At 41.9% G+C, this 27629-nt stretch overlaps 6 protein-coding genes across 13 annotated transcripts in view; 3 read left to right on the top strand and 3 right to left on the bottom strand.

Moving 5' to 3' along the window:
• The window catches only part of bif (protein phosphatase 1-binding protein bifocal), a 29026-nt gene extending 26407 nt beyond the window's left edge, over positions 1-2619 (top strand). Inside the window, exon 4 of the mRNA XM_025300165.1 lies at positions 101-2619. Within this exon, the coding sequence (XP_025155950.1) occupies positions 101-309 (209 nt within the window). The 3' untranslated portion in view covers positions 310-2619. The remainder of the gene's footprint in view (positions 1-100) is intronic.
• Positions 2620-2827: 208 nt separating this feature from the next.
• On the bottom strand, positions 2828-3610 carry LOC105184424 (mediator of RNA polymerase II transcription subunit 22). Its single transcript, XM_011143219.3, has 2 exons — positions 3384-3610; positions 2828-3300 (listed from the first exon to the last, which is right to left on the bottom strand). The coding sequence occupies exons 1-2, from the start codon at positions 3484-3486 to the stop codon at positions 2981-2983; spliced, it is 423 nt and encodes a 140-aa protein (XP_011141521.1). The 5' UTR covers positions 3487-3610; the 3' UTR covers positions 2828-2980.
• A 271-nt stretch (positions 3611-3881) lies between these two features.
• Positions 3882-16888, top strand: GABA-B-R1 (gamma-aminobutyric acid type B receptor subunit 1). Of its 3 annotated transcripts, none has more exons than XR_003113105.1 (13): positions 3882-4843; positions 4965-5071; positions 8717-8815; positions 8936-9070; positions 9770-9940; positions 10123-10621; positions 10730-10857; positions 10998-11290; positions 11424-11667; positions 12015-12258; positions 12386-12780; positions 13002-13422; positions 15879-16888. XR_003113105.1 is itself a non-coding variant. In XM_011143218.3 (13 exons), the coding sequence occupies exons 1-13, from the start codon at positions 4777-4779 to the stop codon at positions 15920-15922; spliced, it is 2580 nt and encodes an 859-aa protein (XP_011141520.1). In that variant the 5' UTR covers positions 3882-4776; the 3' UTR covers positions 15923-16888. The 3 variants fall into 3 exon arrangements, 2 of the variants coding, with proteins under 2 accessions (XP_011141520.1, XP_025155952.1); XM_011143218.3 differs by having other exon boundaries at positions 13002-13155; XM_025300167.1 differs by having other exon boundaries at positions 12051-12258; positions 13002-13155.
• A 1421-nt stretch (positions 16889-18309) lies between these two features.
• Nup54 (nuclear pore complex protein Nup54) lies at positions 18310-25455 on the top strand. 3 transcript variants are annotated; one of them, XM_011143213.3, is made up of 6 exons: positions 18310-18573; positions 20218-20742; positions 20843-21747; positions 21823-22050; positions 22152-22236; positions 25379-25455. In XM_011143213.3, exons 1-6 carry the CDS (start codon positions 18474-18476, stop codon positions 25417-25419), a joined length of 1884 nt encoding a protein of 627 aa, XP_011141515.2. In that variant the 5' UTR covers positions 18310-18473; the 3' UTR covers positions 25420-25455. The 3 variants fall into 3 exon arrangements, with proteins under 3 accessions (XP_011141515.2, XP_011141516.1, XP_025155905.1); XM_011143214.3 differs by lacking the exon at positions 25379-25455 and adding an exon at positions 25108-25273; XM_025300120.1 differs by lacking the exon at positions 18310-18573 and adding an exon at positions 19378-19545.
• LOC105184419 (uncharacterized) lies at positions 18858-20211 on the bottom strand. 2 transcript variants are annotated; one of them, XM_025300122.1, is made up of 4 exons: positions 19863-20211; positions 19646-19715; positions 19417-19563; positions 18923-19330 (listed from the first exon to the last, which is right to left on the bottom strand). In XM_025300122.1, exons 1-4 carry the CDS (start codon positions 19868-19870, stop codon positions 18929-18931), a joined length of 627 nt encoding a protein of 208 aa, XP_025155907.1. In that variant the 5' UTR covers positions 19871-20211; the 3' UTR covers positions 18923-18928. The 2 variants fall into 2 exon arrangements, with proteins under 2 accessions (XP_025155906.1, XP_025155907.1); XM_025300121.1 differs by having other exon boundaries at positions 18858-19330; positions 19646-20211.
• Positions 22360-27477, bottom strand: Etl1 (SWI/SNF-related, matrix-associated actin-dependent regulator of chromatin, subfamily a, containing DEAD/H box 1). Of its 3 annotated transcripts, XM_025300119.1 has the most exons (13): positions 27163-27259; positions 26646-26836; positions 26158-26348; positions 25860-26088; positions 25428-25761; positions 25060-25334; positions 24731-24868; positions 24338-24661; positions 23942-24243; positions 23641-23853; positions 23396-23502; positions 23135-23269; positions 22360-22643 (listed from the first exon to the last, which is right to left on the bottom strand). In XM_025300119.1, the coding sequence occupies exons 1-13, from the start codon at positions 27257-27259 to the stop codon at positions 22636-22638; spliced, it is 2544 nt and encodes an 847-aa protein (XP_025155904.1). In that variant the 3' UTR covers positions 22360-22635. The 3 variants fall into 3 exon arrangements, with proteins under 3 accessions (XP_025155904.1, XP_011141517.1, XP_011141518.2); XM_011143215.3 differs by lacking the exon at positions 22360-22643 and having other exon boundaries at positions 22721-23269; positions 27163-27477; XM_011143216.3 differs by lacking the exons at positions 22360-22643; positions 27163-27259 and adding an exon at positions 27015-27111 and having other exon boundaries at positions 22721-23269.
• Between the last annotated feature and the right edge of the window lie 152 nt (positions 27478-27629).

Below are 27629 nucleotides of genomic sequence, written 5' to 3' on the forward strand. Positions count from 1 at the left end.
CTATAACATGACATGCATCTCAACAATTTTGTCAGTGAGACTTACCTCGATGAGGCAAATGTATGTAGCGTGTCGTTACTTAAGCGCCCGTTATCCACAGGTGGAGGCGGACTAGCTAGTTACACACCTAGCAAGGTGGATCTGACGTCGGAAGGTTTCGAGTTAGGCGTCACCAGGGCCGTGCCGATAGTGGCTCCCACGTCAGCACCTACGGGGCAAACTGAAAACACCAACGAAGTGGACTACCTGAGGCCTGCTCAAGACGCGGGCGCGTGGGGCTCGGAGACAACCGGGGACCTTCTTTATTGATAAGACGTGTGAAGCCTGTCAGCAGTACCAACAACGGCTCAACAACATCCTACCGCGGCAATAGAACGAGAAAATCCACAAGATATCCACACACACACACACACACACACACACGTATAAGGCTAATAAGGAGTATTTTTTTCTAGCAGCGATAAAAACTCAAAAAAAGGATTACAAACGCGAGATACTAATATTATACCGGAGTTTAATAATAAAAGGAAAAAAGAAAAAAACACATGACGAATGCTCAGAACCGCGCATAAAGCAAGTTTTTTTACACAGAAAGAGCGAGTCAGACGTCGCGTTCGTAATCGGACAATACGCAGGGTAGGCCACAGCTGGTAGGCACGTTTCACTCGTCACGAACAATGCCATTTAAGCAAGGCGATCTTTTTTTCTAATCGTAGAAAAGGAAGAGGATTGTACAAAAAATATGGTGACCTCCGTTTACGAGCGCGTCGATACCGAAAACGAAGCGTTTATTTAGATGATTATTAAGTAAGAACTAACAGTATCATTCCAAGTATATATGCATTTACTTTGTCATTGCGATATATCGAACGAACGGACTTTTCTAGACAATGAAAATCGTCGAAACTGCCAAGACACGTTAGTGCTTCGTCTCTTGCTTTTCCAATAGAACTCGAAAGAGAGAGAAAAAAAAGGGAGAGCCCCCAGTGACTGATATTCTGTTACGCGGAGGATAAAAGAGTAAAGGAGCATATCACACATCTCTTCGGCATACTTTATTATAGGATAGAAGAGAGGAGTTAATGAGAGAATTAAGAGAGTTTTGTAACCTTTTTGAGATTACTTTAATGTTAAGCTGTGAATGATTCAAGCTGCCAGTAAAAGGCCAGGGTTTTGCGCGAGTTTTGTAAAGGAATCGCGATTGAACGTCGCGGAGATCCAATCTCGGCGGCGAGAAAGAAAAAAGAAAAGAGAAAGAACGAAAAAGGTTCAGGAAATGCATTCGAGTTTAGATTTGTAAACGTTTTTTGCCAAAGTAGAACGTAAGTCTACTTAGTAATATTTAATGTATATGTACAATAAGCGGTTCTCTCCAGTTCGGCAAAACTGTGTAAGAATTGTAAATTTCAGAACTTCATCATTTGTATCATCAATGTATGTCAAATCGTATTGCGAGAGTATGCCTTGTGAATGCGAAAATCGAACCATTGTACGACGCGTACCACGTACGACGTGTGTCTTCTCGTGTTGAGTTAGCATTTATAGTTTCCGAGGTTCATACGTACGAAAAAAAAGATTAATAGTTTTCCGGAGTGCACGGGAGGCACGTTGATAAAGAGAAAACGTCGGTTTAATGTTAATCTTTAATTTTAAGCGAATTGAATTTTGTACATACTAAATTATTATTGTGGATCTTAAAGCGCTGTTTCAAGATGATAGATTAATGAAGTCGCGAGACTTCGACATAAATGAAATTACGTTGCTTTAAGATAGGTTTTTCCTCGTATTTTTATTTTCACGTTTCTTTCCGTTTCTTCTGTTTTCTCTCCTTGGTTTTGTTTTTTGTTTTTTTTTTGTTTTTTTTTCTTCCCCCCTAAATCTATCGTCTACGTAGCATCTCAGTTGCGTTACCACGGGTATCCGAGAAAAGAGAAAACATTGTTTCGAATCGTGTGCGTATTTAATGATGTGCGATTATAGTGTAGTTAAATATATCATTACAATTTTATCACTTGGACAGTGAACTGATTCGAGCGAGAAAAGAAGTGCGATGAAAGAGTAATTTATTGTAGGGATGCATTTAATACAAACTGCTCCTGTCGCGTTTTTTTTTTTTTTTTTTGTTAGAATTTCAATATTATCTAGATGCTGTACCAGTTCATCGAGTATTTTGTGGTGTACCACATCGATTAAAAGACTCGTTCGTGTGTCACAGCGTTATGTCTTACACTGTGATATTTTTGTTATAATAATCTCCTTTTCTCCTAGTATACAACATAATCTCTGCTTTTTCGTCAGACGCGACAATATGCAAGTGTGGTTCATCGATACCTATTTGTTCATCGATATCCTGTTGCTACAATTACGCGAACGATGCGAGGAGCCTGGGAGATTACATCCGTGCGATGCTTCTAAACTTAGGAAAGATGTACGTACGTCTTTCGTTTTTCTTAATTCACCAAACATTCGCGCGTCTGTCATTCGTAATCTCCCAATTCCGATACGGTGGAGTTCCACGACAGTTCTGTAAATTATCGTTGTACAGTGATCAAGTACCATGTTTTTGGAGTAAACAAATAATAAGTGGAAGCGATCGTGAGGTGACTATTAACAACTGAAGCTTGGATCTATATTACTACCTTCTTTAATATACCTACCTACCATGTAGAAATATCGTGTGATGTATCGTTTGTGTGTCACGTAATTATCAAAATAATAAAAAGAAATAATTACTCCTTACTCTTTGCTCGTACAGGACTCTTGTCTATGATTCTTCGCGAGATCAAACAGACAGACAGAGAGAGAGAGAGAGAGAGAGAGAAGCGTATTATCAAAATTAATTCTATTTACTCGAATAAATACAAATGTACAGATCGACAAACAGGTAAATCACATTTTGCTGAGCCATGGTCCAGTTTATGCTTTGCATATATTGGGACATTCCGATCTTATATATGTATATGCACACACGCATATACTGTTATTTATATATCGAGGTGTAATATTCCTCTTCCAAGTCATATAGATCCGCAGCCATGTCGTCTCTCAAAGAAGCCAACTTGGAGTCGCATTCGGCTTGCTTACTCCTAAATAAAGTGCTATTCGCACCTATCGCGTCGTTTACTGACGGGAAGTCATTTAGAATTAAATACTGCTTGATATCTGAGACTAGTTTCATCAACGACTCGCCAGCACGCACCATGTTAGCCGCTCTCACATGCATTTCGTACGTATCTTGCTCACACTGTGTCATTCGTGACAGATGCGAATCATTTTCACCTTTCGCGAGTTTTATTATCTCTGAAAATAACAAGAACCACTCGCGATTATTGTACGATCAACTCTAGACTAGGAGTAAACGCGAGAAAGAGGTTAGGATTTACCTTCGAAATTCTCGAGCATCGACTTAACGTCATCCTTCAATCGTGTTGTGTACGTCTTCAATAGAGCCTCTTTATTTTGCGGTAACGCACGTTGCGTGGCCATTCTGTCACGGCGAGGTACAGTATTTCTAATAAAAAAAAACAGTTATTTACGCTAAACACACGAGGCGAACATCACTTGACGATCTGACCACGTGAGCCATCTTGAGGAAATCAGCCGACACAGCGAGCCTACCGACCAAGCGAGCTCGACCGATCATCTGGTTTCTCCCTCTCCCGCCGCTCTATCTCTGCGTCTGTGTGCGTCTGTCTCTGTTCGTCGCGATCGTTCGAGCGCGTCCCAATCATGAAATTTCCATTATCATCGATCATCAATCGCTCGATTTCATGAGCAGGTTGACAATCGTTTCTCGCGCGGGTAGCGCGCGGTCGAATCGCTGCCATATTGATTTTTCTGAGCGAGAGCTGCGCTCGTTTTCACGGAGCCACCCTAACCATCCCCCACTACTCGTTCGCCGAGGTCCTCCAGGGTTTAGAATCAATATGAATACGCCCGCGAAGCGCGCTCGCTGCTGACTTCACTTCCACGCGAATTCCCGGCGCCGAGGTCCGCGAGACGGCGACGTACCCTCGCGCGAGTAAAACCGCCCGCGCAACCGAGCGAGCTGTGTGTGACGTCTGAGCCGTCGTCGTCGTCGTCGTCGTCATCATCTCCTAAGCTCATACATATCCACGCACGTGCACACACACATACACACACGTAACACACGAACGGGATCGAAGCAGATCGAACAAGACGAACGGGGTCTCGATGTAATATCGCGCGGAGTAGAGTGGCGAACAGCCACCTTTGTAGGACGCGAAAGCCACAGAGCGAAACAGAAGAGAGAAACCGGTGGCGAGCACGAGGAAAAAGAAAGAGAGAGAGAGAGAGAGAGAGAGAGAGAGACTTGCGTCTCTCCGGTAACCACGACTCCACGGAAAAGCACGACGAATTGCAGGAATTCGCGAAGGAACGTCGCAAAGGAGCCATCGCAGGCAATCGGTGGATCGGTGAATCTCGCAAGCGAGAGAATCATATTGGGGCTGATTTTCGGTCGGTCGGTCGATCGGTCGACGAGACGAAGTGTCGAAGTCGAGTAGACAAGAGGAAGAAGTAAAAGAGAGGAATGATAGAGTCACGCTAGTGTGCGAACAGATTCACGAGCGATCAAACGCGCACAAAGTGTCGCGCGGGATCGAGAGACAGAGGAAGAAAAAGAGGGCGAGAGAGAGAGAGAGAGAGAGAGAGAGAGAGAGAGAGAGAGAGAGTGAGTGAGAGAAAATAGAAAGAAAAAGAAAGGAAAGAGAGGGTGTTCGATCACAGTCAGGTGACGAGGTCGATCGGGCAACGATGGCAGTGAACACTTTCTCGACGGCAATGCACAGCACCGATTTTGCCACTACGTGCACTACATCTGGTATGTCGTAGGGGAGGAACGTACGGTTATAGCGCGCGCGAGAGAGCAAGACGCTGCGGAATGGCGAGCGGCTTATGGCAATGCGCGATGTTGGGCTTAATGATTGTGATTTTAATGGCAGCGCCCTGGACCGAGGCGTCACTACCGCCCGAAGACGAGGAGGAGAATATCCTGCATATCGGCGGCATCTTTCCGATCGCCGGCGAAGGCGGCTGGCAAGGCGGTCAGGTAAGAACAGGTGGATACCTCGAGTACGACAAAGGCCTGGTCTACGATACGTGTTGCAAGCTGTAAGCCGTAAGAACTAACCAATTATTTTGGCCGATTATTTTTGTAACAATCGAGTATGATTCGCCGCGCAATTCTTACGGTTTATAACTTACGACACGTATTGTAGATCAGGCCAAAGCCGTGTTGCGAAAATCGAAACGCGACGCGAGATCGCGAGTCAGCGATTCGGCGCTGCAAGTTGCGTTTTTGCGTCTCTTTAGGCGCCGCGGCTCGAGAACTCGGGACTTTTTTTTCGCGACGGCCCTTCCCACGGACGTTTGTTGCACCGCTCGACACCAGTCGACTGATTGCACCTGACGAATCTCGTTCCTTTTTGAAATGAAACAGAACGTCGTCGGGGAAATGAAACAACAACGTCGTCAAAAGCGAAGAAGGATGAGAGCGAAGCATCGGCTTATTTGTCGAAATCCATTTGAATGGCGAGGGGCCCAGTGAGGCATAATTCTCGCTCGTTACGAGATCCATTCTTTCTTTTCAAAAGTACTTGCCCATTCAAAAGTGGAATGCCCATATTCTCGTTATGCGCGACATCCTGTCCCGCATTGTAACTCTGTCTTTTTCTCTCCCCTTTCCTCCGTTCTACGTTTCCTGCCACTTCTCTCGAATTGTTCGAAGAACGCGGACGTTTGTCACATCGATAGCACGAGTAAAATTTCCGGTGAACTTTCGGAGCCGTGGAAACTTGGAAGTGGATCAGATTTCAGAAGTTCTCGCGACGACGAGCGAGTTCGCCGGTGGAGGGACGTTTTTCTTCGCCTGCGTTCGGAGTCAACGCGTTCCGAGATGTCCCGCGAACTTTCGCGAGATAAAGCGGAATTCGCCGTAGACTCGACGACGCGTGCAGAAACAACTCGGAATCCGCGACGCGGCCGGGAAAACACGGGTACCAGCTTCACGGCGATTTTTTCTCATTCCTTCACCGTTAAATTCGTAAACGTAATTTCCGGTTGACAAGTCGCGATGCTTTTGGGAAAATACGTTTCCGATTACTCACAGGGAAACATAGGGAACTCGGAAGTTCAAAAAATTATGAAACTTTGTGTGAAAGAAAAGTAGTTCGTCCGTAATGCAAAACTATTTTTTGTTCGTGCGGAATTCCACTCGGAGGGAGTGAAACTACCCTTCGAAAAAGAACCATTTTTTATTTTTAGCGTATATCTTTTAAAATACGAGACGTATGCAAAAATGGTTTATATGAAAGTTATAGTGTATTTCATACTCTTTGCAACTGTGTATTTAGATTTTACTAAATTGAAAAGTTTTTCCCCTCCTCATTATTTTCAAAAATTTTGAAATTGTTCTTAGAACAAAAATAAAGAGCACATATGTGCCAAAAGAAGGACATATCATTCTCTATATGCTGACAAAAACTTACCTTGCACGTGAGATAATAATCCTGGTAGGATTCGAATGGTACTCTTAAAGAAGAATATTATTTCAATATTGTTTACTTATCTGTTTTACATGTAATATGCTATATGAATACCAATAATTACACAGCACTAGATAATTCGTACGTCCTGCTACAACTTTTGAAACAGCGATGGAACAGTAAATTAACGTTTAAGGATAGGTATGAAACAGCGTATGAATGCTAAATAACATAACATTCTTTTTAATTGTGAAGAAACTAGGTGCGAGAGAGAGAGAGAGAGAGAGAGAGAGAGAGAGAGAGAGAGAGAGAGAGAGAGAGAGAGTGAGAGAGAGAGATAAAGTAAAAGGAATTACCGTCTCCGAAAGTAGCACAAATCATTAGCAGGCCTGTCATCATACATCATCCAGGATTGCGAAAATTAATCAATACCAAACGTTGTACGTCAACGACTAAAGGTTACGCTGACGATTAGATTTTCGTATCGTCCTGGAAGAGATATAGATAGAATCATTTCCACTCGACACTATAATGTAGCCGATATATAACATCTATGTTCTTCTTCATCATGTGTTATATAGTGTGAAAGTAATTTTTACATTGTTATACAAAAATTTCGCCCTTTTTTAAAAGTGCAAATAATGTAATGTATATCTTAAATATACGACTTTATATCTCATAAATGTTATAAAGATGTAATAAAATTATATAACTGTAATATAACTGTAATATAACTGTAATATAACTTATAATACACATGTTACATAACTTTTTTATATATTCAAGTTATATAGCAGTAAGTGAATATGTTGACTGAGCAGTTATGTTTAAAAAGACAATAAAATTACTAAAGTGTAATATAAATCTTATATATATATATATATATATATATATGTCATATAACTTGTTACTTTCAAGTTATATAACAATAACTAAATGCATTGATTGAGTTGGATGTATATAACTTGAGATTATATACAAATTTTATTAAAGATATTTTTGTCACTGTCATGGTGTTAGATCTTGCAATTAATCTCCAAACTAAAAATAATATGTTGAAATTGCAATTATTGCCGCGTTATTATTTCTCAGCTTTCAAAATTTATTTTAATATACGTGATTTAAAAATGGTTAAGTGTACCGAGAAAAACCGACAGAGTTTCGCACACCTCTTGAATTTTGTTCCGAAAGCTATTCGAACGTAAAGAATTGAAGAAAATTAAGCACACACATGTTACTATTTTCACATAAGCAAATTAATCTCTGCTCTCGTTCATATCTTATGCAATACATAATACTCTTTTCAATGTATCGCAAAGAGTATTAAATATACTACAACTTTCGTATAAACCATTTTTGCATATGTCTCGTATTTTAAAAGATATACGCTAAAAATAAAAATGGTTTTATTTTTTCGAAGGGTGGTTTCCACTCCCTCAGAGTGGAATTCCGCACGAACAAAAAATAGTTTTACATTACGGACGAACTACTTTTCTTTCACACACAAAGTTTCATAATTTTTTGAATTTCCGAGTTCCCTAGGTTTTAGGTTGTCAGGGTGCATCCAGGGAGATGCTATTAACGCTCTACCAACGCTATCAAATCAAATGCTACCAAAGCCGCTCATAGAGCCAATAACGCGATTGCGAATTTCTTAGTGTTTCAGGTCGATTTCTGTACGATTTAATGTCGGTGGAAGTACTGCATTACACACTTACATATTCATAATATATATAAAATAAAAGTAATTAATACCAGCAGTTTGTTTAGTTCATATCGCCATGTTCCGAGGTGTTCATGGAGCTTACAAACGCTATCTTTATACACCAGCTCGAAAGAAATAACGGAAGAAATATTGATAGCGCGAATTGATATGATGTAAATGTTACCATTAATGACGTCGTGATAGCTATTATTAGCGCTACCATCCTAGCTCTGCGAACAGCCTGTAGCGCTAAATAGCACTAATAGCATCTCCGTGAACACACCCTGTCGACCATTTCGGAATTTGCCGTCGATACTCTCTCCGCACACCGGCGTAATCGCGTTCTTCGATCGCGACGTTCGAAGCATCGAACGACGACATACATAACACGCACCTGTCGTGCACCTGAGGTTCACCGAGGAACTTCCCTGTCCCCGGCGTGCGAGCCTGCCCGTTAAATTAGAGGAGTTGATCGGCCGCGATTACATTGTCGCTTATTCAACAGGCTTGCATGCCAGCCGCGCACCTGGCCTTAGAGGACGTTAATCGCGAGAAGAACTTGCTACGCGGATACAGGCTGCATCTTCATTCCAACGACAGCGAGGTAAATTCACGAGGACGCGCTCGACGCGGTGCGACGACGGCGGCGGCGGCGGCGGCGGAGTTCGTCGCTTCGTCGGTGGAGGAATTACCGGCCCTCTAATTCATCGCGTTTCGCTTTCAGTGCGAGCCCGGTCTCGGCGCGTCCGTGATGTACAACTTGCTGTACTTCCCACCCTATAAATTAATGCTGCTAGCCGGCTGCAGCACGGTCTGCACCACGGTCGCCGAGGCGGCGAAAATGTGGAATCTAGTGGTGGTGAGTAATAGCTGCGATCGCACACATGGCCCCTCATAGAGACTAGGACAAGGACGGTATACATAGTTTACACCTTACTCTCTAAATGTCTCGGAGTGAAACTTCACTCGAAAGAGAGTAGTAGATGATCATTGAATTACTCGGAATTGAAGAGTGAATCCATCGCCGTACTCCATCGTCGTAGGAACATACCCAGGCAGAGCAGACAATCATGAAGACATGAAAATCGAAGACGACAAAAGGATGAGAAAAACTCATCTTTTCATCATGATTCGGTCATTTTCTCGTCATCATGACTTTCTGTTCCGCCCGGATATTTATTAATCTAATCGATTGAAACGTTCACTCACGTATAGTCCGGATACATTCTAAGCTTGAGTGAAATGTTCACTTCTGCGACTTCGCGAGTGGCGAAATGGATATCTCCATTGTCGCTTCGATTGAAAATACTGCCACTTTTCACCCGTTTTGAGTAAGACTCGACTCCAAGATATTTAGAAGTTGAGACCATCTTCAGTTTTCATCTTCCGATAATCAGCTCCATCGCCGGTGTGAAACGGTCTGTACATACACACAACTGAAAGTGACAACTCGAGACGATCTCAAGTATAAAATCCGACTCTATGAATACCGCTCCAAGTGTGAAGAGATCGCTTGACAGTCTCGAAGAAATAAGGAACACTCGAAACTCTTCCTCAGCTCTGTTACGGTGCGTCGTCGCCGGCGTTGTCCGATCGAAATCGATTCCCGACCCTCTTCAGGACGCATCCATCCGCCACCGTGCACAATCCCACGAGAATCAAATTGCTGCAAAAGTTCGGCTGGTCCCGGGTTGCAATATTACAACAAGCCGAGGAAGTGTTCATATCGGTGAGAACATCTTTATTAAGTAAGTTAAGTAAGTCGTCCAGACAACGCGATTCTTCGTGAAGTTTCACTTTGTGAAGAATCACGTATCTTTCAGAGCGTATTCTTCCTCTTGCGAAACAACAAGTTCGCAGCGATTTTACATTAAACTCGAATATTATACTCGACTCGCGCGATTGTCGTAGACCGTCGAAGACCTGGAAGCGCGGTGTAAAGAAGCCGGAATCGAGATAGTCACACGGCAGAGCTTCCTCTCGGACCCGACGGACGCGGTGAAGAACTTACGCCGTCAGGATGCGCGGATAGTCGTCGGCCTGTTCTATGTGGTGGCCGCGAGGAGGGTACTCTGCGAGCTCTATCATCAGAAGCTGTACGGCAAAACCTACGTATGGTTCTTCATAGGTTGGTACGAGGACGACTGGTTCGAGATCAATTTGGAGAAGGAAGGCATCAGCTGCACGAAGGAGCAGATGCGCATGGCGGCGGAGGGTCACCTCACTACCGAAGCACTCATGTGGAATCAGAACAACGACACGACAATCAGCGGTATGACCGCCGAGGACTTCAGGAAGCGGCTGAACAAATTGCTGAAGGACGATGGCTACGACATCGACAACAATCGGTATCCGGAAGGATACCAGGAAGCACCGCTCGCCTACGACGCGGTCTGGTCCGTCGCGTTGGGTGAGTCTCGCTGTTTCTCTTTCGATCCGTCTATAACGTAGGCTCGACTCGACTCGACTCGACGCCGCGGTAATCGCGAAGTACCGTTCTCCCGTTTCTTGCCGTCAGCGTTCAACAGAACCATGGAGCGGCTGAGCAAGATGGGAAGGAACCTGAAGAACTTCACTTACGAAAACAAAGAGATCGCCGACGAGATATACGCGGCGGTAAACTCGACCCAATTCCTCGGAGTTTCCGTATGTAGCGCCGATGCACATTTAGAACTACTACTACTACTATTTTGCTAATCACCAACACTACTGTTACTCGAAATTGTTGCCTTGGCGCAACGCTACATGTCGATTACTCTAAACACTGAAGCCTCTTTTTCGCGCAGGGTCACGTAGCGTTCAGCTCGCAGGGCGACAGGATCGCCTTGACGCAGATCGAGCAGGTGATCGACGGCAAGTACGTGAAGCTGGGCTACTACGACACGCAGAGCGACAATCTGACGTGGCGGAACGTAGAGCGATGGATCGGCGGCAAGGTGCCGCAGGACAGAACGATAATAAGAACCGTCTTGAGAACGGTGTCACTGCCCTTATTCATAAGTATGGCAACCTTGTCAGCGCTTGGTGTCGTGATAGCCATCGGATTGATCATATTTAACGTCTATAATAGGCACCGGAGGTACACACGATATGCACACTTTGTCGTGCCGCATTCATTAATACGTGATCTGAACGCGCTGGCTGTACACGGGGCACGGAGCTGCCTGCTGCAATCGATAAGCATCGCCTGACCGGTGTCTACTTCTTTCCAGAGTCATATACTCGTCTCATCCCACCGCCAATACGATAATGCTGGTGGGCATAATAGGCTGTTTCCTGGCGGTGTTGTTTATTGGGATTGATGGTAGGTTCGTGACGCCCTGGCAATTCCTGATAATTTGCCAAGCGAGAGCGTGGACGATGTCGACCGGATTCACCTTGGCGTTCGGTGCCATGTTCAGCAAAGTATGGAGGGTCCACCGGCTCTCCACGAAAGCGAAGGCCGATCAAGGCAAAGTAAGTAAGTCCTAGTTGCGAATTGATATCGCAGTCAGCCATCGGACAAAGTGGTGCGAGTGATCTTCACACGTGTGTTGCAACGCGATCGCGTGAACAAGTCGACGCAAACATGTGAAGTCAAATGCGGAAGAGGCTACCGGCGATTTCCCCCTCTTTCGTCGAGCCCTCTTTCTAAAGACAATCGTACCGCTTCTCACCTCGGCTTCTTCACTTATAGTTAATGAGTAATGAGACCGATTTTTAGTTTAGTTGTCACGAAGGCTGAACCATCCTGCATGGTTTGCTGTTCCTGCTCGTATATCCCGCATCTTTAACCTCGCATCTTTATTCTCGATTCCTTTTAGTCATTGACGGCTAAACAAAAGGTTTCGTCTATACAGAAGAAGATTGAGCCGTGGAAGCTGTACGTAATGCTGAGCGGATTATTGTCGGTGGACATCATCCTGCTGGTCACTTGGCAAGTGGTTGATCCGCTGCGTCGAAAAATCGAGACCTTCTCACTGGAGTTACCTCCGTTTGGAGACGAGGACGCGATGATTAAACCCGAATTAGAACACTGCTCGAGCGAACACTACGGCCTGTGGATCGGTGAGTAGTGCGTCGATCCGTCAAAGAGAAGTGCGAGAAACAAATTCCGCTCTCGAAACTATCGATTTCCCAATCACGCGACTGTCTCTAAGCGTGTGTACTTATTTCCGAAATTTCCTCTCGCCAGGTTTGATCTACGGCTACAAAGGTATCGTCCTGGCTTTCGGGCTCTTTCTGTCCTACGAGACGAGAAGCATCAAAATCAAACTGATCAATGACTCCAGATACGTGGGAATGTCGATATATAATATCGTAGTTCTGTGTCTCATAACGGTACCTGTGATAATGGTCATCTCCAGCCAGCAGGACGCGAGTTACGCATTCTCGGCGTTAGCCACTATCTTCTGTTGCTTCCTTAGCATGGCGCTCATCTTCGTGCCGAAAGTAATCGAGGTGATCAGGCATCCCCGCGACAAATCCGAGTCGAGGTATAACCCGGACGGTGCGGTATCCAAGGAGGAGGAGGAGAAGTATCAAAAACTACTCAACGAAAACGACGAGCTTCAAAAACTCATCGCTGCGGTGAGCATGCAAACATGCAATTCTTTGCCCATTCAAAACCGAACACTTTCCACGATGTAATTTGTAACTCAGCCAATGGTCCGATGAGAGAGCACGACTTTTTTTTTACCTAGAACCTCTTCAAATCGAATTTAATTCAAATCGAGGGGAAAGTGTTGAAGCCATTTTGAAAGCAGATGTACGTACAGTGTGTCTTCATTGTTTCGTTCCGCGTGATGCAGAAGGAGGAGAAGATCCAAGCCATCAAGCAGAAGCTGGCGGAGCGCGACGCCCTGAAGGGAGCCGGTACGAGCCGTTGCAGGCAGGGTCAGTCCAAGCAGTCCTTCATCGTCGCGGATTATCCGACCGGCGAGGGGACGTCGGACAGTGCTATCGGTGGGGGTATTTCTATATGTACAAAATCCTCTCGCGCTTCCGCTTCTGACGTTGAGTTTTCAGAGACGTACTTATAATCCCTCTCCGGCGAATGTAAAGTCACAACCGCAACCATGGAATGTGTTTCTCTCGCTCTCGCTTTCGCTCTCTCATTCTCTCGCTCTCGGCAACGCATTTGGGACCCAAAACCCTTTCCGGTCGATCACGATGACTATCGTTCTCGTCTCTAAATCTCCAATCGAAAAACTCTCGAAAGCATCAATTGCCGTAAGTATCGACGAGTGTGTACGTTGCAGCATTTTCGCACGCACATGACGCACGATCTTGGGCAGTCTTTCTTCTTTTTTTTCTTTTTTTTTTTTCATTCAAGTACACCCCCACACAGAGTCACACGACCACAAAAGTCACGTGGTGGTTCATCGTTCACCGTGATCGACGCGAAGTCGATCGAACACGCACTCCAGTCACGAGTGCAACTGCACGATCTTCAAAGACAAGGACGAACAATGGTTTTTATCTGTCGCCCAACGACGACACGTGTCTCTTCATTCTTCTCACACAATTCTCGCGCACAGTGTGAATCACATTCGTTTTGCGCATGTACATTGTACTTATCAATATACAACGGACATAAGCTGATGGATTCGTTACGATACGATAACGCGATTAACGTGAACGATGTCAGTGTCAGTATAAATGTTTAGCTCCTTAGCCAATTGTTTAGACGGTCTTTTTCGGATTATAGAGAACGTGCGTTTGCGGTGTAGTATTCATACGCGATCGATAATGCGCTCTCGCGAAATCGTACACACGTATACACGCGCTAATTTCGCTAACTTCGGTATACAACCTCCTCCTTCGATGTGGAATACGTAAACAGTATCGATTAATACCGCATTACGTCTACGTAAACAAAGTTTGCGCGGACGAACGAGAGAGACACGTAATCCGACGGAAAATCTGGCCTACTTACCCCCCCCCCCCCCCCCGCCACCACCACGCACGTCTAAAACAGGTATCCCGGAGGCGTTTCTTCACATACTCTGGAAGGTGTCCTTCTTGTGACGTCTCGTCTGAACGTCTACTGAGATGTATCCCGAAAGTCGTCGGCTCTATTACCTTCCTCACGGCGATGGACGCGTTATTTTCTACGATTTAACGGTTGTCATGGATTTATTATCCATCGTTGGAGCGTTATCATCATTGCATATATACATATACACATTCATATATATATATATATATATACATACACATACATACATATATATTTATACATAGGTTATTTCCTATTAATTGTTGTTATATATAGAAATATCCGAGATTAAACGAGTTTGAGATTTATCGGGTGCACTTTTACGACACCCGTGAGAAAGTATCTAAACCGAAATCCTTAGTGTCGTACAATCTTGTTCTATGGACCAAGTAATCCGTGAAATGACGTTTTCAGGGACAGAGCTTTTGAGTATTTTATATCTTGACCTTTTAACTTTTACCGAGAACGCGTGAATTTCCAAAAGACAAAACGAAACTGTTCTGGCCTGGCCGGTCGATCGGAAGTGTATTTTCACGAATTTTTCGAAGATAACGCGACGAGCTTGAGGAACCGCGAATCAGGAACCGCGAAAGATGCGCAAGTTAAACGGCGTGCATTCTTCGACAAGCGAGATGCGCTGTCGTTGTTGTTGTCGTCTCTTCATCGTACCTACCCGAGGAATTGAAACCCCGTAAAACCGGGGGGGCGTACTAATCGATTAATCGTCCCGCGAAGACTACGAATGTTTCCCCTAGAATTTCCACGATAATTTCGGAGAAAACATGAACGTATTTTTCGAAACGCACAATACGTAAAAATACGATAGGAAAGTTCATCGACGCGCGAAGTTAATCGTTCGCACTTTTCCAGCAATGGAATCTTCACGGCTATAATCACAAACTGAACTCTTTTACCGTCTCTTCAGGATGATGTTCGTGATGTATCACTTGTACTCGTTTGTTACAGAGCACGATACGTGAAGCAGTTTATATGACATACGTGTTAGGCCTAGTGCGATCTATCTTGATGACTGTCATAATGATTCAATTGTAGCAGTTAAATCTCGTTAGAAAAAAACCGTCGTGACAATTGTTGTACCGAGTTTGGAACCATGTGAACCTCATGAAGCGTACTCCCAAATTTGAAAGGACAATCAATTAATCGATCGATCAAGTGATCAGTGATTCGGTCCAATCAGAGACAACACACATCGGCGTATCGATCGTGCTGTGTCGCGCGCGCGCGCGAAACGAGTGCTAACGAGATTTAAATGCTTACGAGAATTCACTCGCTCACCATTCGTTTATAATTTGGGAGTCTTGATGAGGTGAAGCGTCGCATTGTTGTTTGTTGTTTTTAATAGTCTGTATGTAAAAACTGTTCGTGTCTCGCACTCGCGCGATAATTTTTATTTTCACAACGACCACGTTCGCGCCAAGTGGAGAATAAATATAGTCTCTCTGCTGATTTTTTCTCTTTCTCTCTTTCTCTCTTTTTCTCTCTCTCTCTCTCTCTATCTCTCTCTCTCTTTCTCTCTCTCTCTCTCTCTCTCTCTCTCTCTGTCAGAGTGATAAATTCACGACTTCCAAATCATAAAGAAATGGACCTTGGTTTTTATGCCCGTTATCGCACGCCCGCGGCGGCAATTTGTTCACGAAGATCATGGTGTCTGACTTTCTTTTTCCAGGCACGCAGCACGTCGCCGAAATGTACGAACTGCACCGACTATGATGCCAAAGCAATACACGCCACCCACATGACGCACATACACACAAACACGCACACACAACACACGGACACACACATACGGAACGAGCGGTTCGTCGCTCGCGTCGCGACAAAACTCTCTTCTAAAACTAGTGTTAAAACCTACGTGCACGGTCAATATGCGATTGTAATAACGAATTTCGGGACACGCCAAAAAAGAGAGAAAATAGAATAAAAGAAGAAGTGAGAATGACTCTTGAAAGTGTCGAGGCACGATTCCGCAAGCGGCTAGAGTAGCCATTTGTCGCGTGCTCTAACGTGTAAGTTAAATCTATAGCGTGTGGAATTGTTTTATATGTTTCGATACGGAAATTGCGATTCGACTGCGCCTTACGAAGGAGAAACAGAACAAAGAGAGGAAAGGAGAAAGGAGAGAAAATACAAGGGAGGCGTGCGTGAGTCGCACGCACGATTAGATTCACGCGTGATAACGCAGGCATTCGAAGATTGCGAAGATCATATCCACGATTTGCAATCGGAAATTCGTAAATCTCCCGTTTATCGTATTTACCAGCGCGCCTATCCACCCACAGTATTTTTTACTGTACTCATTTGATCAACTGCCGCGCAAACGGCGCTTAAGTCTAGCATTATACATACATATATACATATATATATATATATATATATATATATATATATATATTATTATATATATACATAATAGACCTATCGAACTGTTGACGAAAGTATCACATATATGTACGTTAGATTATGGAGATATTTATTTTTAAGTTTTTGAATTATAAAAAATCCGTTAAAAATAATGAAGGCTCTATCCATTATTGAACCCTGAGATTGTCTACAATTAGTGAAGCGCGAATCGCACAATGAGCGACGATCGTGTAATACGAACGTTCGTATATAAATATATATTATCTCTACGTTGTTTTTAGATTGGAGATTTTAATAAAGGAACTTAGAAAGCAATCTTAGCGATTTCACGTAGATATGTAATTATTTTATGTAAGAATTAATTATACGTGATGGACATATACGATGTCCATCGTTTGAACAGCATACGAATGCCGAAGTCTCTTCAGATAAATATTTGATATATGCATAAAACGTATATTACGGGCATTAAAATACATGCAATAAATATTGAGTGAAGAAAAAATTACGGTACAATAATTAAAGAAATACGATTTGCGTCAAATATATTTGTTTCTTCTCTCAAAGAGAACAACAATACTCAATATTCAACTGACTACAACTTCCTAAAAAATAATAATAACGAGATAATTCTGGAAGCACTGTAACTTGAAGTTTCTAATTTTTGAAAATATTTTTGAATATGAAACTTAATTAATTTTTACAGCATCAAGTGAATATAAATCAAGTAGCTTTATTGAAAATGCTTGAAAATAGTAGATATGGTTGTAAAAATAATTATTTCGAAGTACTTTTGATGGAGAAAAATTTGAAAGTAGCGCTATTATTAATAATTCAATGAGCATTATCTAATTCAATTCTAAAAGTTCATAAACAAGGCGTTTAGTTTTATCTCGGCTAATTTTTATAGAAGCCGGTAAATTATGGTTCGAATCTCGGCTAAAAAGCCAGTTTTAGTTGAGATTTAAACCATATTTTACCGGCCTCCATAAAATTTAATCGAGATAAAACCGATCATTCTTTATGAAAGTTTATATTTTTTTTAATTTATGATTTATAAATCTGTAATTTATATAGAATAATAATTATAAATTTAGAATTTATATATTATCATCAGAGAGTGCAGATTCTTAGACCCGTTATATTGAAAAAATAAGGGGTCTAAATCGTGAAAGATTATTAAGGCCCAGTTCCACAACTTGCTTTAAACGGAATTTAAAACCCCTTGCACAATGCCAGGCAACAGGCAATAAGAATAAAAATAGACCAATCACAATAGATTATTCTTGTAATAGTCGATTGTGATTGGTCTATTTTTATTCTTATTGCTTGTTGCCTGGCATTGTGCAAGGGGCCTAAAGTTAAACCGATGGTTAAAAGCAATAGTATATGCGCATATACTATTGCTTTTAACCATCGGTTTAGCTTTAAACTCCGTTTAAAGCAAGTTGTGGAACTGGGCCTAAATCTATTATCTTCGCAGAAAAGATGTATTTTTATTAAAAATATGAGAAATTCATCTTAAAGAGGGAAGAGGTCTAGTTTTTTATTCATTGCTCAGTACGAAATTTATATCAATTTGTTTGTGATTTTTTATTTACTCAGCCTAACTCGACAAACTTTATCAAGTATGTTAGTATTTTGACGGGGATAAGAAATGATTATGTTTTATAAATGTTATGTTTTATAAATCAATATGGCAACTTTTTCTTAAATATTCATTGGTCGAGGCGGTCTTGTGTTATGCATATGCAGCTATGTCATATGCGAGATAGCCAGCACGTGCAACGGCCATATTCCCTCTCCAACTGTCGTTAACGCGAGTGCACCTGTGCGCGCGGAGTACATGTGATATTTATTAGTGACAGATTAATAATTACAGAACGAGCAAGTTATCGGGATGTCGTTCGGCAGCGGTTTTGGAGCGTCCACGTCAACACCCGCACCTACTTTTGCCTTCGGCACGACTCCAGCTTCGACGGCAACACCGGTAAAACCTGGTAAGTTGCGTTTCGCGGGACGAAGTCGCGAATTCCCCACTTATTCTGGTTGCTCCTGCCGTCTTTCTCATTTCGTTGACTTCAAAAACTGTTCATTTCATTAACTAATGCCGTAATGAATGCAGAAATGTCACGGATAATTTACACTGTCGTACGTTTCTGTTACACATGTTAATATCTCTGGCATATATGACAACTTTAAGGTTAAAAGTGAGGTTGTGATATCAGATGAGAAGATTATATGTGTTTAATAAGAGCCAAAAAGTTCTCGTTTTCTCTTTCAGTTCGAAATTCGAAGCGTTTCACGAGCACACTCGATATCTGAGCCCAAATTTTACCGTAAAACTAATCATCTTCAATTTTTTATTGAACTGGTCTTAGTGGTTGTATCTGAAGTCTTTTCTAAACCTAACAACGGTACGTTCACTCCACTGCAACCTGGGCTGCACTCGATATCGCTCTTCGTGAAGAAAGAGTGCCTGCTCCTGGACTTTGCAATAATGCACGCTGTGATGCAACATAACAACAGTATGATCAAGAGCAAGCTCAGCAAGATAAGCAATAGAGTGGAGCGTCCTGTGTATCCGTCAGATTTGTCAGTTTCAGTCGGGACCAATGTAATCCCTACTGAGAGATTGTAGTTGTTGAGCACTGTGTGCAACTTTGTAGCTTTTCCACTGAGTGTTGTATCCTCCAGATAATACATTTCGTTTGGAATTTTGCCGAGAGTTGTTATCATAATCTCCGCAGTTGCATCCTGCATAAAAATTATAAAGTTAAATAGCAACAAGGTCAGATTGCAAGCGTACCAAAGTAAAGGAACTAAATTATCGTACTGCATACCCCAATTACAGTATCTGTAGTGCCAAATTCGTTTAAAATCTGAGTAGCAGAGTCGTGTACTGATTTCACATGACGGAGAAGAACCTTGGTATTGGGTAAAGAATCTGCCTTTGATGACTCTCGCGTCAGGTGTGTATAGAAGCTAGCCTATTAAAGAGTTCCAAACATTAATAAGGACAAAAGAATGGACCCTGAAGATATAATTTACTTTCACGTGATTGAACATTACCTGCAACTCTTTCTGTCGACTTAGAAATGTCATTTTGCATTTATTATGTAGCTGCTGAATCTTCAAATTTCTGTTGCCCAATAGATATATCATAAATAATACAATATCTAAAATATCTCAATGTATATCACAATCGCGTTAAAACACAAATTGCCACATTTAAAATCATTTCCCTAAAACGAGCTCGATGAAGCGTACAATAGCAAACGCGACTTACATTGACATGTTTCACCTAATTTCACATCATATAAAAAAAAACAAAATCAAGTCTTTTGAGACATCTGAGGTGTCCTGAGGAGTGGTAAAACTTGTATGCACAGTACTGCAACAGTTTATTAATTCACTTTGAAATTAAAGAGATCTGTTAGTGTATCAAAAATTTAATAAATTGCGAAGAAATTTGAATAATTTCAATGTTACATTGAACATTGCCATGCACCATCGAATAAGAAGGCACAAATGTGTCTTACGGTTTTTTCTCCTCTTGATTTCATACATTTAATTGACCAGAATGAATGTTAATTTCGTATTTCCACCAGAATCACTAATCTGTTTCATACTTTCCACAAAAGTAGCGGGCTTTGGGACGCCTTCGTTCGGCTTCAGCACACCAACCACATCGGCGCCGAGCTTGTTCGGCACACCGTCAACCCAGACTACCGGCTTTGGCACTGGGGCCAGATTCGGCACTCCAGCTGCCACGGCATTTGGCAGCACGTCGACCACAGGCTTCGGGTCAGCGCCTACATTCGGCACCGCGTCGACCAGTGCTTTCGGTTCAGCGCCGGCTTTCGGCAGCACCCCCGCTTCCTCCACGAACACCGGCTTCGGAACAACCTCGACTTTCGGCAGCACTCCAGCCTGCACCACCGGCTTCGGCGGATTCGGCACAGCGCCGACGACGTCAACGTTGAGTTTCGGCGGTTTCGGCGGCTTTGGAACATCCACCACTACCACATCCGCTCCGAGTCTGTTCGGTAATTTCGGCACCACGAGTATCGCCTCGACGGGTTTCGGTTCGTCCACGGGTTTCAACGCGTTCGGTAGCAAGCCAATCACCACTAGCAACACCACTGGATTTGGTGGGTTTGGCACAGGTGACGAAACAAATAATTCTTTTTAATAATACTTATTGCACGACAGTATTTCTCATCACTCGCAGTTATTTTTATAATTGTAATTTTAATTTACGCGTAGGAACGGGATTCGGTGGGTTTGGCACTGGGCTGGGACAGCCTCAGCAACAGCAGCAGCAGCAACAGCAACAGCAGCCCGCGAACAGTTTGTTAGAAGCTCTCTACAATGCTGTGTTTAATTGTCAGCTATACAACGACGAACGAGACAACACTATCGCCAGATGGAATCTCCTTCAGGCACTATGGGGTACAGGGAAGGCTTATTATTCCGTAAACGCCCCGCCTATAGAACTTACTCAGGAGAATTCGTTATGTAGATTCAAAGCGATCGGCTACAGTCGTATACCTGACGCCGACAACAACGACGGTTTAGTAGTGTTGTGCTTCGGTAAGAAAGAGAAGGACGTGCAAGACGGGAAGCAACAGTTGATCGCCTTCTTAAATAATTTGCTGGGCAACAAACCTAATCTGACGGTGACCGTCGACAATATCAAGTCCACTGGCGAAAGTAAGAGCCAAGTGACGGTGTTCGTGTCGGAGAAGGGAATCACTGGTTCGTACAGAAAAATCCCTGCCAACGAGTTGGTTGCCTACCTATCGCAGACCATGCAGAAGCAACAGTTGATGCAGAACGGAGTCGAGGACATATTCCCGCTGGTCAAGCTCGATCCGTCGCAGTTGAAGGAGTATCTAGACAATCCACCTTGCGCCATCGACGCGAGATTGTGGAAGCAGGCGCAGTTGGATAATCCTAATCCAGAGTTGTACATCCCAGTGCCTATGATTGGTTTTCAACAAGTCAAACACAGACTGAAATGTCAGGAAGAAGAAACCGCTAGGCATAGAGCGTTCTTGGACATGGCAGCAGAGAAGATACAGAGCTTGCAGAGGCAGCATACCGCCACGCAAGCCAGACTCAAAGAGCACAGACGTACGTTGTTGGAGCTTCAGCATAGAGTTCTGCAGGTATTGTTCGTTAATCGTAGCGTAACGTATGAAACCTATGTCATCGTACATGTATGACATAAATTTCATTTACAGGTTCTGGTCAGACAAGAGATTACGCGCAAGGTCGGATTATCCCTGCAACCGGAGGAGGAAGTCCTGACGCGCAGGTTCGAAGCGATGCACTCACAAATCAGTGCCCCGACGCAGTACAAGGGTAGAATCAGTGAGATGCTCTCTCAGCTCAGAATGAGAAGGCACATTGATATTCAGAATCAAGAAAGGTACACGATGGATCCCATAGCGCAGGACGATATCAAAACGGTAAGGCGAAATTGTCTCGACCTCTTTCGATTATGCTCGGGCGGTTATCGAAAAAGGCAAACGTATAATTGTTACTGTTCTTTTCCTGTTCACTGTTTTAGTATCTAAGCATGGAGCAACAAGGCATGGCACAACTTATCGCGACAATAAACGCTGATCTAGAGAGTCTGAAGATCATTAAGAATGGTATGTCTGATTTATTAATGAGCCAAAGTATATCCTGAGGAATTGTAATATGTAAAGAAAAGTGTAATAAAGTATTTTTACGTGCCTCTTGTATACAAGTAACATATTCGTCAATGCGATGGCGCAATTGAGAATATAGTAACACTGAATAGTGTAAATCTTGCGTAAATGGTTCTCTATTTTCAAAGAGTTGTGCCATATTTATTACACTTACACGAATGTTGTTCTTACAACTCTTTTGTATTTTCGTAATTATGAACATATTCATAAATGAACAATGAAATTATTATGTTAATTCCGATTTTGGGATTTTATTGATTCTTGCCTTCTTCCATGTATCTCGTTTGTCTCGATGTTATGAGTTGCATACTTTGCTTTGAGAATAGCTTTATACGGATCTTACAGATCTGTGGAAAACTGTAGTAAATATACGTACGCGAAACGCGCTGCGTGTAGCGGGAAATGGAAAATATACACACATACACACACACACACATATATATATTGTGTAGATAAATAAAGGAATGATTTAATAGACATACAAAAACTGATTGTTCCGCAGGGCATCTTACAAGTAAAAAAATTTCCAAATAACGTGCTGTATACACTCAATTGAGATTGAATCAAAGTAAAAAAAGACGACATTTCATCAACATCTGTTCTTCTATTTCGGTTCTACATTTACGACAACTCAGTGCTTTCGAGGCCTTACTCTGGACGCATAAGCGAATACCACATAACATACGCTTTTCTAATTCCCACTTTTTTTCTACGTGAATATTTAGCATCCGCGAAGCGTACAGAATATGACCTTCGTACCGTGAGACCGGAATATATAAAAATGATCATTGTTGCATTTTAAATAGCAAAATTACAAATAGCGATTATAATTATTTACATTTCTCATCGTGCACCAGTGCGTCAGATCCTTTGCTTGCATTTTTCGCTGATGATAGAGATTTATTATGAACATCCTGACCTATGGTCATTTTTAATAATTTTAGGACAGATTTCTTATCTGTACCTTCATTTTCTACGGACAAAAATACGTCTCGTTAATTTCATTAGAATTGCAGTACAAGATATTTTTGCACTATCTTTAATATAACTTGTATAATAAATTTATATGAATTCCATAAATCAGATGGAATGAATTTACCTTCGTTCCCAGTGATTTGTTGTTCCAGATGTAACTTTTCTTGAGCTATTTCATACATGCTTTCTTCGATTGTACCTTTACTCAATAGTCTAATTATAGTGACCGGTCTGTAAAGGAAAAACTCAGCCTTTGAATACGTTCCCTTTAATTATACGATCGATAAGATCGATAGGACAGCGATGTAGCCAGACATACATGTCACGTCACAAGTCAGATATTCATAAATCTTACGACACAATACATACTTCTTTTGCCCGACTCGATGACACCTATCTTCCGCTTGTTTGTCATTGTACGGATTAAAATCTATATCGTGAATAATAACAGTATCCGCGGCTGTTAAATTGATCCCCAAACCTCCGGCTCTTGTGGACAATAGGAATATGAATATACTTGAATTTTGCGTATACTCATTGATCAGGCTTTGTCTCTCAGTTACAGGTGTGCTACCATCCAGCCTAATTTTAATATTGATTTTATTGAATTTTGCCTTATCATAGCTGAATCAAAAGAAAAGTACGACACAATACATCGTTACGTTCAAACCTTATAAATGTTTGTCCTCTAATGGTCAAATATTCTTCGAGTATATCCAATACCATAGTAAACTGGCTAAATATAAGAATTCTGTGACCATCTTTTTTCAAACGTGGTAGCAGTTCGTCCAAATGTTTCAATTTACCGGCCTGAGGAATAAGTTCCTGAGGCAAACCGAATCCGGCCACGCTTTTGTATATTCGTGTCATCTGATTGATTTGGTAATCGGACGCCCAGAGCAACTCTTCGAACACGTATTTAGGATTCTTCTGCTTATAACCCGGTTCTTTCGCCAATCTATTTGCTATGATCTAATGATGCATCGATACAATAAAATATACACGTTTAAGTACAACCAGAAACTGAATTGTAAAAGTGAAAAACGGCATTTTAACGTCTACATACCGTGAGTTTTTCTTCGTCGTAATAATCACGCACGAGGAGAGGGTGATTGGCAAGCTTTCTTAGCTGCATCATTATGCCGGTTCCGTTTACATCTGTGATTTCGTTGGCCTCGGCTGAAAATTGCGCGATTAATCTGTCATACATACTTTGCTGCTTGCTGAGCAATTCGCATCGTATTATTTCATCTTTCTTATAAGGCAGATCATTTAGAACTTCAGCTTTCAGTCGGCGAAGAACGAACGGACGCATAATCTCTTTCGCATTTTTAACTTGTTCCCTCTCGAACAATGGTTGGTCTTTATCTTTTTTGTCACTCGGCATTTTCTGAAAATTTTTCCACTTACAATGATCAACCAAGTGACTTCTGGTAACAATCGTGGCTCAATAACTTACGGAATTCTTAGAGAATAAGCTTTTCAAGTCGGCTTGTTTGCCAGCAAATAACGAAGGCATTACAAATATTAATAGAGACATCAATTCCAATAAATTATTTTGTAGAGGGGTTCCAGTCAATAAAATGCGATGTTTAGCCTTTAAAAATAATCAAAGATTCATTGTAAAGCTTCTTCTATATATGTTTTGCTTAAAAAGTATGCTGATTGTTACGATAAGCGCCCTACATGTGTGTGTGTGTGTGTGTGTGTTGTGCGTGTGTGTGTGCGCGCGCGCGCGCGTGTATACACATATATATATATATATACACACATTTGATAAATACATACATTAATTCTGACAAGATTTTCGTATCTAACACTACTCATATTCTTCAGCATATGTGCCTCATCAAACACAACATAGTTAATCGGCATAACGCGAAATAGTCTACGTTCCTCCGGAGTGCTGCAAATTAAACTGTACGTGGTTAACAGTACGTCAACATCATCGAGATCACCGTTTCGCCAACCCATTCGCATCTCTTTCCGTTCATCTTGAGAGCCATAATATTGTACAACTTTCAAGCTAGGTGACCATCTCTCTAATTCGTTCCACCAATTTTCTATATAGAAAGAAATATCTCTTACAAATCTAAATCTGTTAAAGGTATTCGTGGATTAAACGTACCTGTATGTTGCAAAACATAAGAAGTTACCTATAGTCGAACTGGGGACGACGATCAGATGAGGACCGTCCTGCTCGTCGATGAGACCAGCTTCCTTTAAATATGTCAGGAAAGCTATCACCTGCACTGTTTTTCCTAGGCCCATTTCATCGGCCAATATACCATTCACGTTTTGCGCGTGCATAACGGCAAGCCAATTCAAGCCAACCATTTGGTAGGGAGCTAATGTTAAATTTGACGACAGATCCTTCGGCTGCTGAGTTATAGTCGAAGCACCAGCAGACACAGCTTTCTCCATGTTAGTAGACAAACGCAAACATTTTTTCATTAGAGTCTCCACTACATGACGCGTCGATAGTATCACCTGCACACACATTGAAAATGCAATCAATATGGCAAGTTTAATATAAGATAAATAAATTATCATCGATTACATACATATTCAAGTTTTGTTAGACATACCTGAGCTGCATTTAACAATTCTGTATCTAAGTATCTTGTACTTTGAAACTTATTCACTAAATCTTTCCAATCCTCAAATGGTCTTGCTTCTACAATGGCATTGGCTCTCTTCTGGGAACATTGTGACATGAGCAGCAATTCTGAAGGCATGGCAGTTCGCATAAACTCTAAGACTGCCTTCTTGTCACCTGTGAGTTCATTCGATATCTCCACATCTGTGTCCTCATCGCTGTGAAATAATAATAAATGAAATTATTTAATTGCAAATGAATAAAGGTTATTACTTAAGATCACATACCTATCAAATACTTTGTCTTTATAATTTCCTTCATCTGAATCAACATCTATATCTTCCTCCACATTCAATTTTCTCCTCTTCTTCTTTTTAGCTTTTGGAGATTCTTTAGAAGTTCTTTTCTTGTTATTTCTAAGTGTCTCTTCTGCCTCTTCAATGTTCCAATTAGTACTAATAAGTACTTCTTGTATACGCTAAAAATATATCTCAATCAGAATATATAAATAGAGACATATCAAAGATTATACATGTCAGAAATTATATTTTTTTGTTCTATTACTTAATATAATTATTAGTTTTATCAAATATAACTGATTATAAAAATTTCAAGAAACAAATTTCTAACCCTAAGAAGAGGAAAGAAAATGTTTGCGACAATTATATGAATTAATGAAACAAATCGCTCAGATAAAATACAAATTTCCTAATTAGGAATCTAAGAAGAATAATTTCTTAATTTCTTTTCTTTTTTTTATTTTACTTTTACTCACCAACGCATCATTCTGTGGATACAACGTTGTCAGGTACTTCAGCTTGTGCTCTTTACCTTTGGCATTAGTGTCTGAACTTGAGATTGTTGGTTTAGCTGGACTGCCAATGTCACTGTCGCTGTCTTCAATGCGATTTACAGGTTTACGGCGCACTTGTATATCAGGACTTACCAAATTACTGTCATCATCAGCTGAAAACAAATATATAATATGAACAGTCTCAATAAAATACATCAGACTATATCTCATGCTCATGAGAACAAAAGGTAACGCCGAAATAAAGATCTTCTTTGCGATATTACAACTACGAGTTTGCACAATGAATCTGATCTAATGATGAGCTGAACGCAAATAAAACTACAAAATTACGGCTTCGAATTGACCCGTAAGAGTCATTATCTCCGAACAGTAATGAACGCATTCGCGCGGCATCGAACAACAAAGGAGGCATACCGGTCGCACCGATTAACGAGGTGTACAAGTGACAGTAGAAAGTAACGCAACGCAGAGTTCTTACACATGTTCATTGCCTTCGTTTGTTTCTTTTGAAACCGAAAGCGCCGCAGAAGGCTGGAGCTGCTCGTGTCTGTCTTAGGCGAATTCGATTCGGACATTGCGTCAATCGGACGTGGGAACGTGGCGAAAATGCATTTTCGTGGAGGAACTTTTAAAGCCGTCTGACAGGTGCATTCAGGGCAGTCGCGAGTCGCGAGCGCTACGGGGTAGTCGGCGTACGCAGAAAGAAGATCAGACCGTTACATATCCGGCGGGACGGTGTTTTACGTCCAATCTCCATAAACGAGAATCATCGACATCCGGTAACCTCGCGAGTCAAATGGCAATTTCAATCGAAATGTCAAAGAGTGCGTTCCGTTTCATGCATATGCGCGCATTTATCTATAGTTTATGTCACGTATACTATAAAAAAGCGCGCATATAGGTGAAACGGAACGCAATCCAGTGGTGCGATTCTGTAATTCGTTA

This window comes from Harpegnathos saltator, unplaced genomic scaffold, assembly GCF_003227715.2.
Source record: "Harpegnathos saltator strain DR-91 unplaced genomic scaffold, Hsal_v8.6 scaffold33, whole genome shotgun sequence".
NCBI classification, from domain to species: domain Eukaryota; kingdom Metazoa; phylum Arthropoda; class Insecta; order Hymenoptera; family Formicidae; genus Harpegnathos; species Harpegnathos saltator.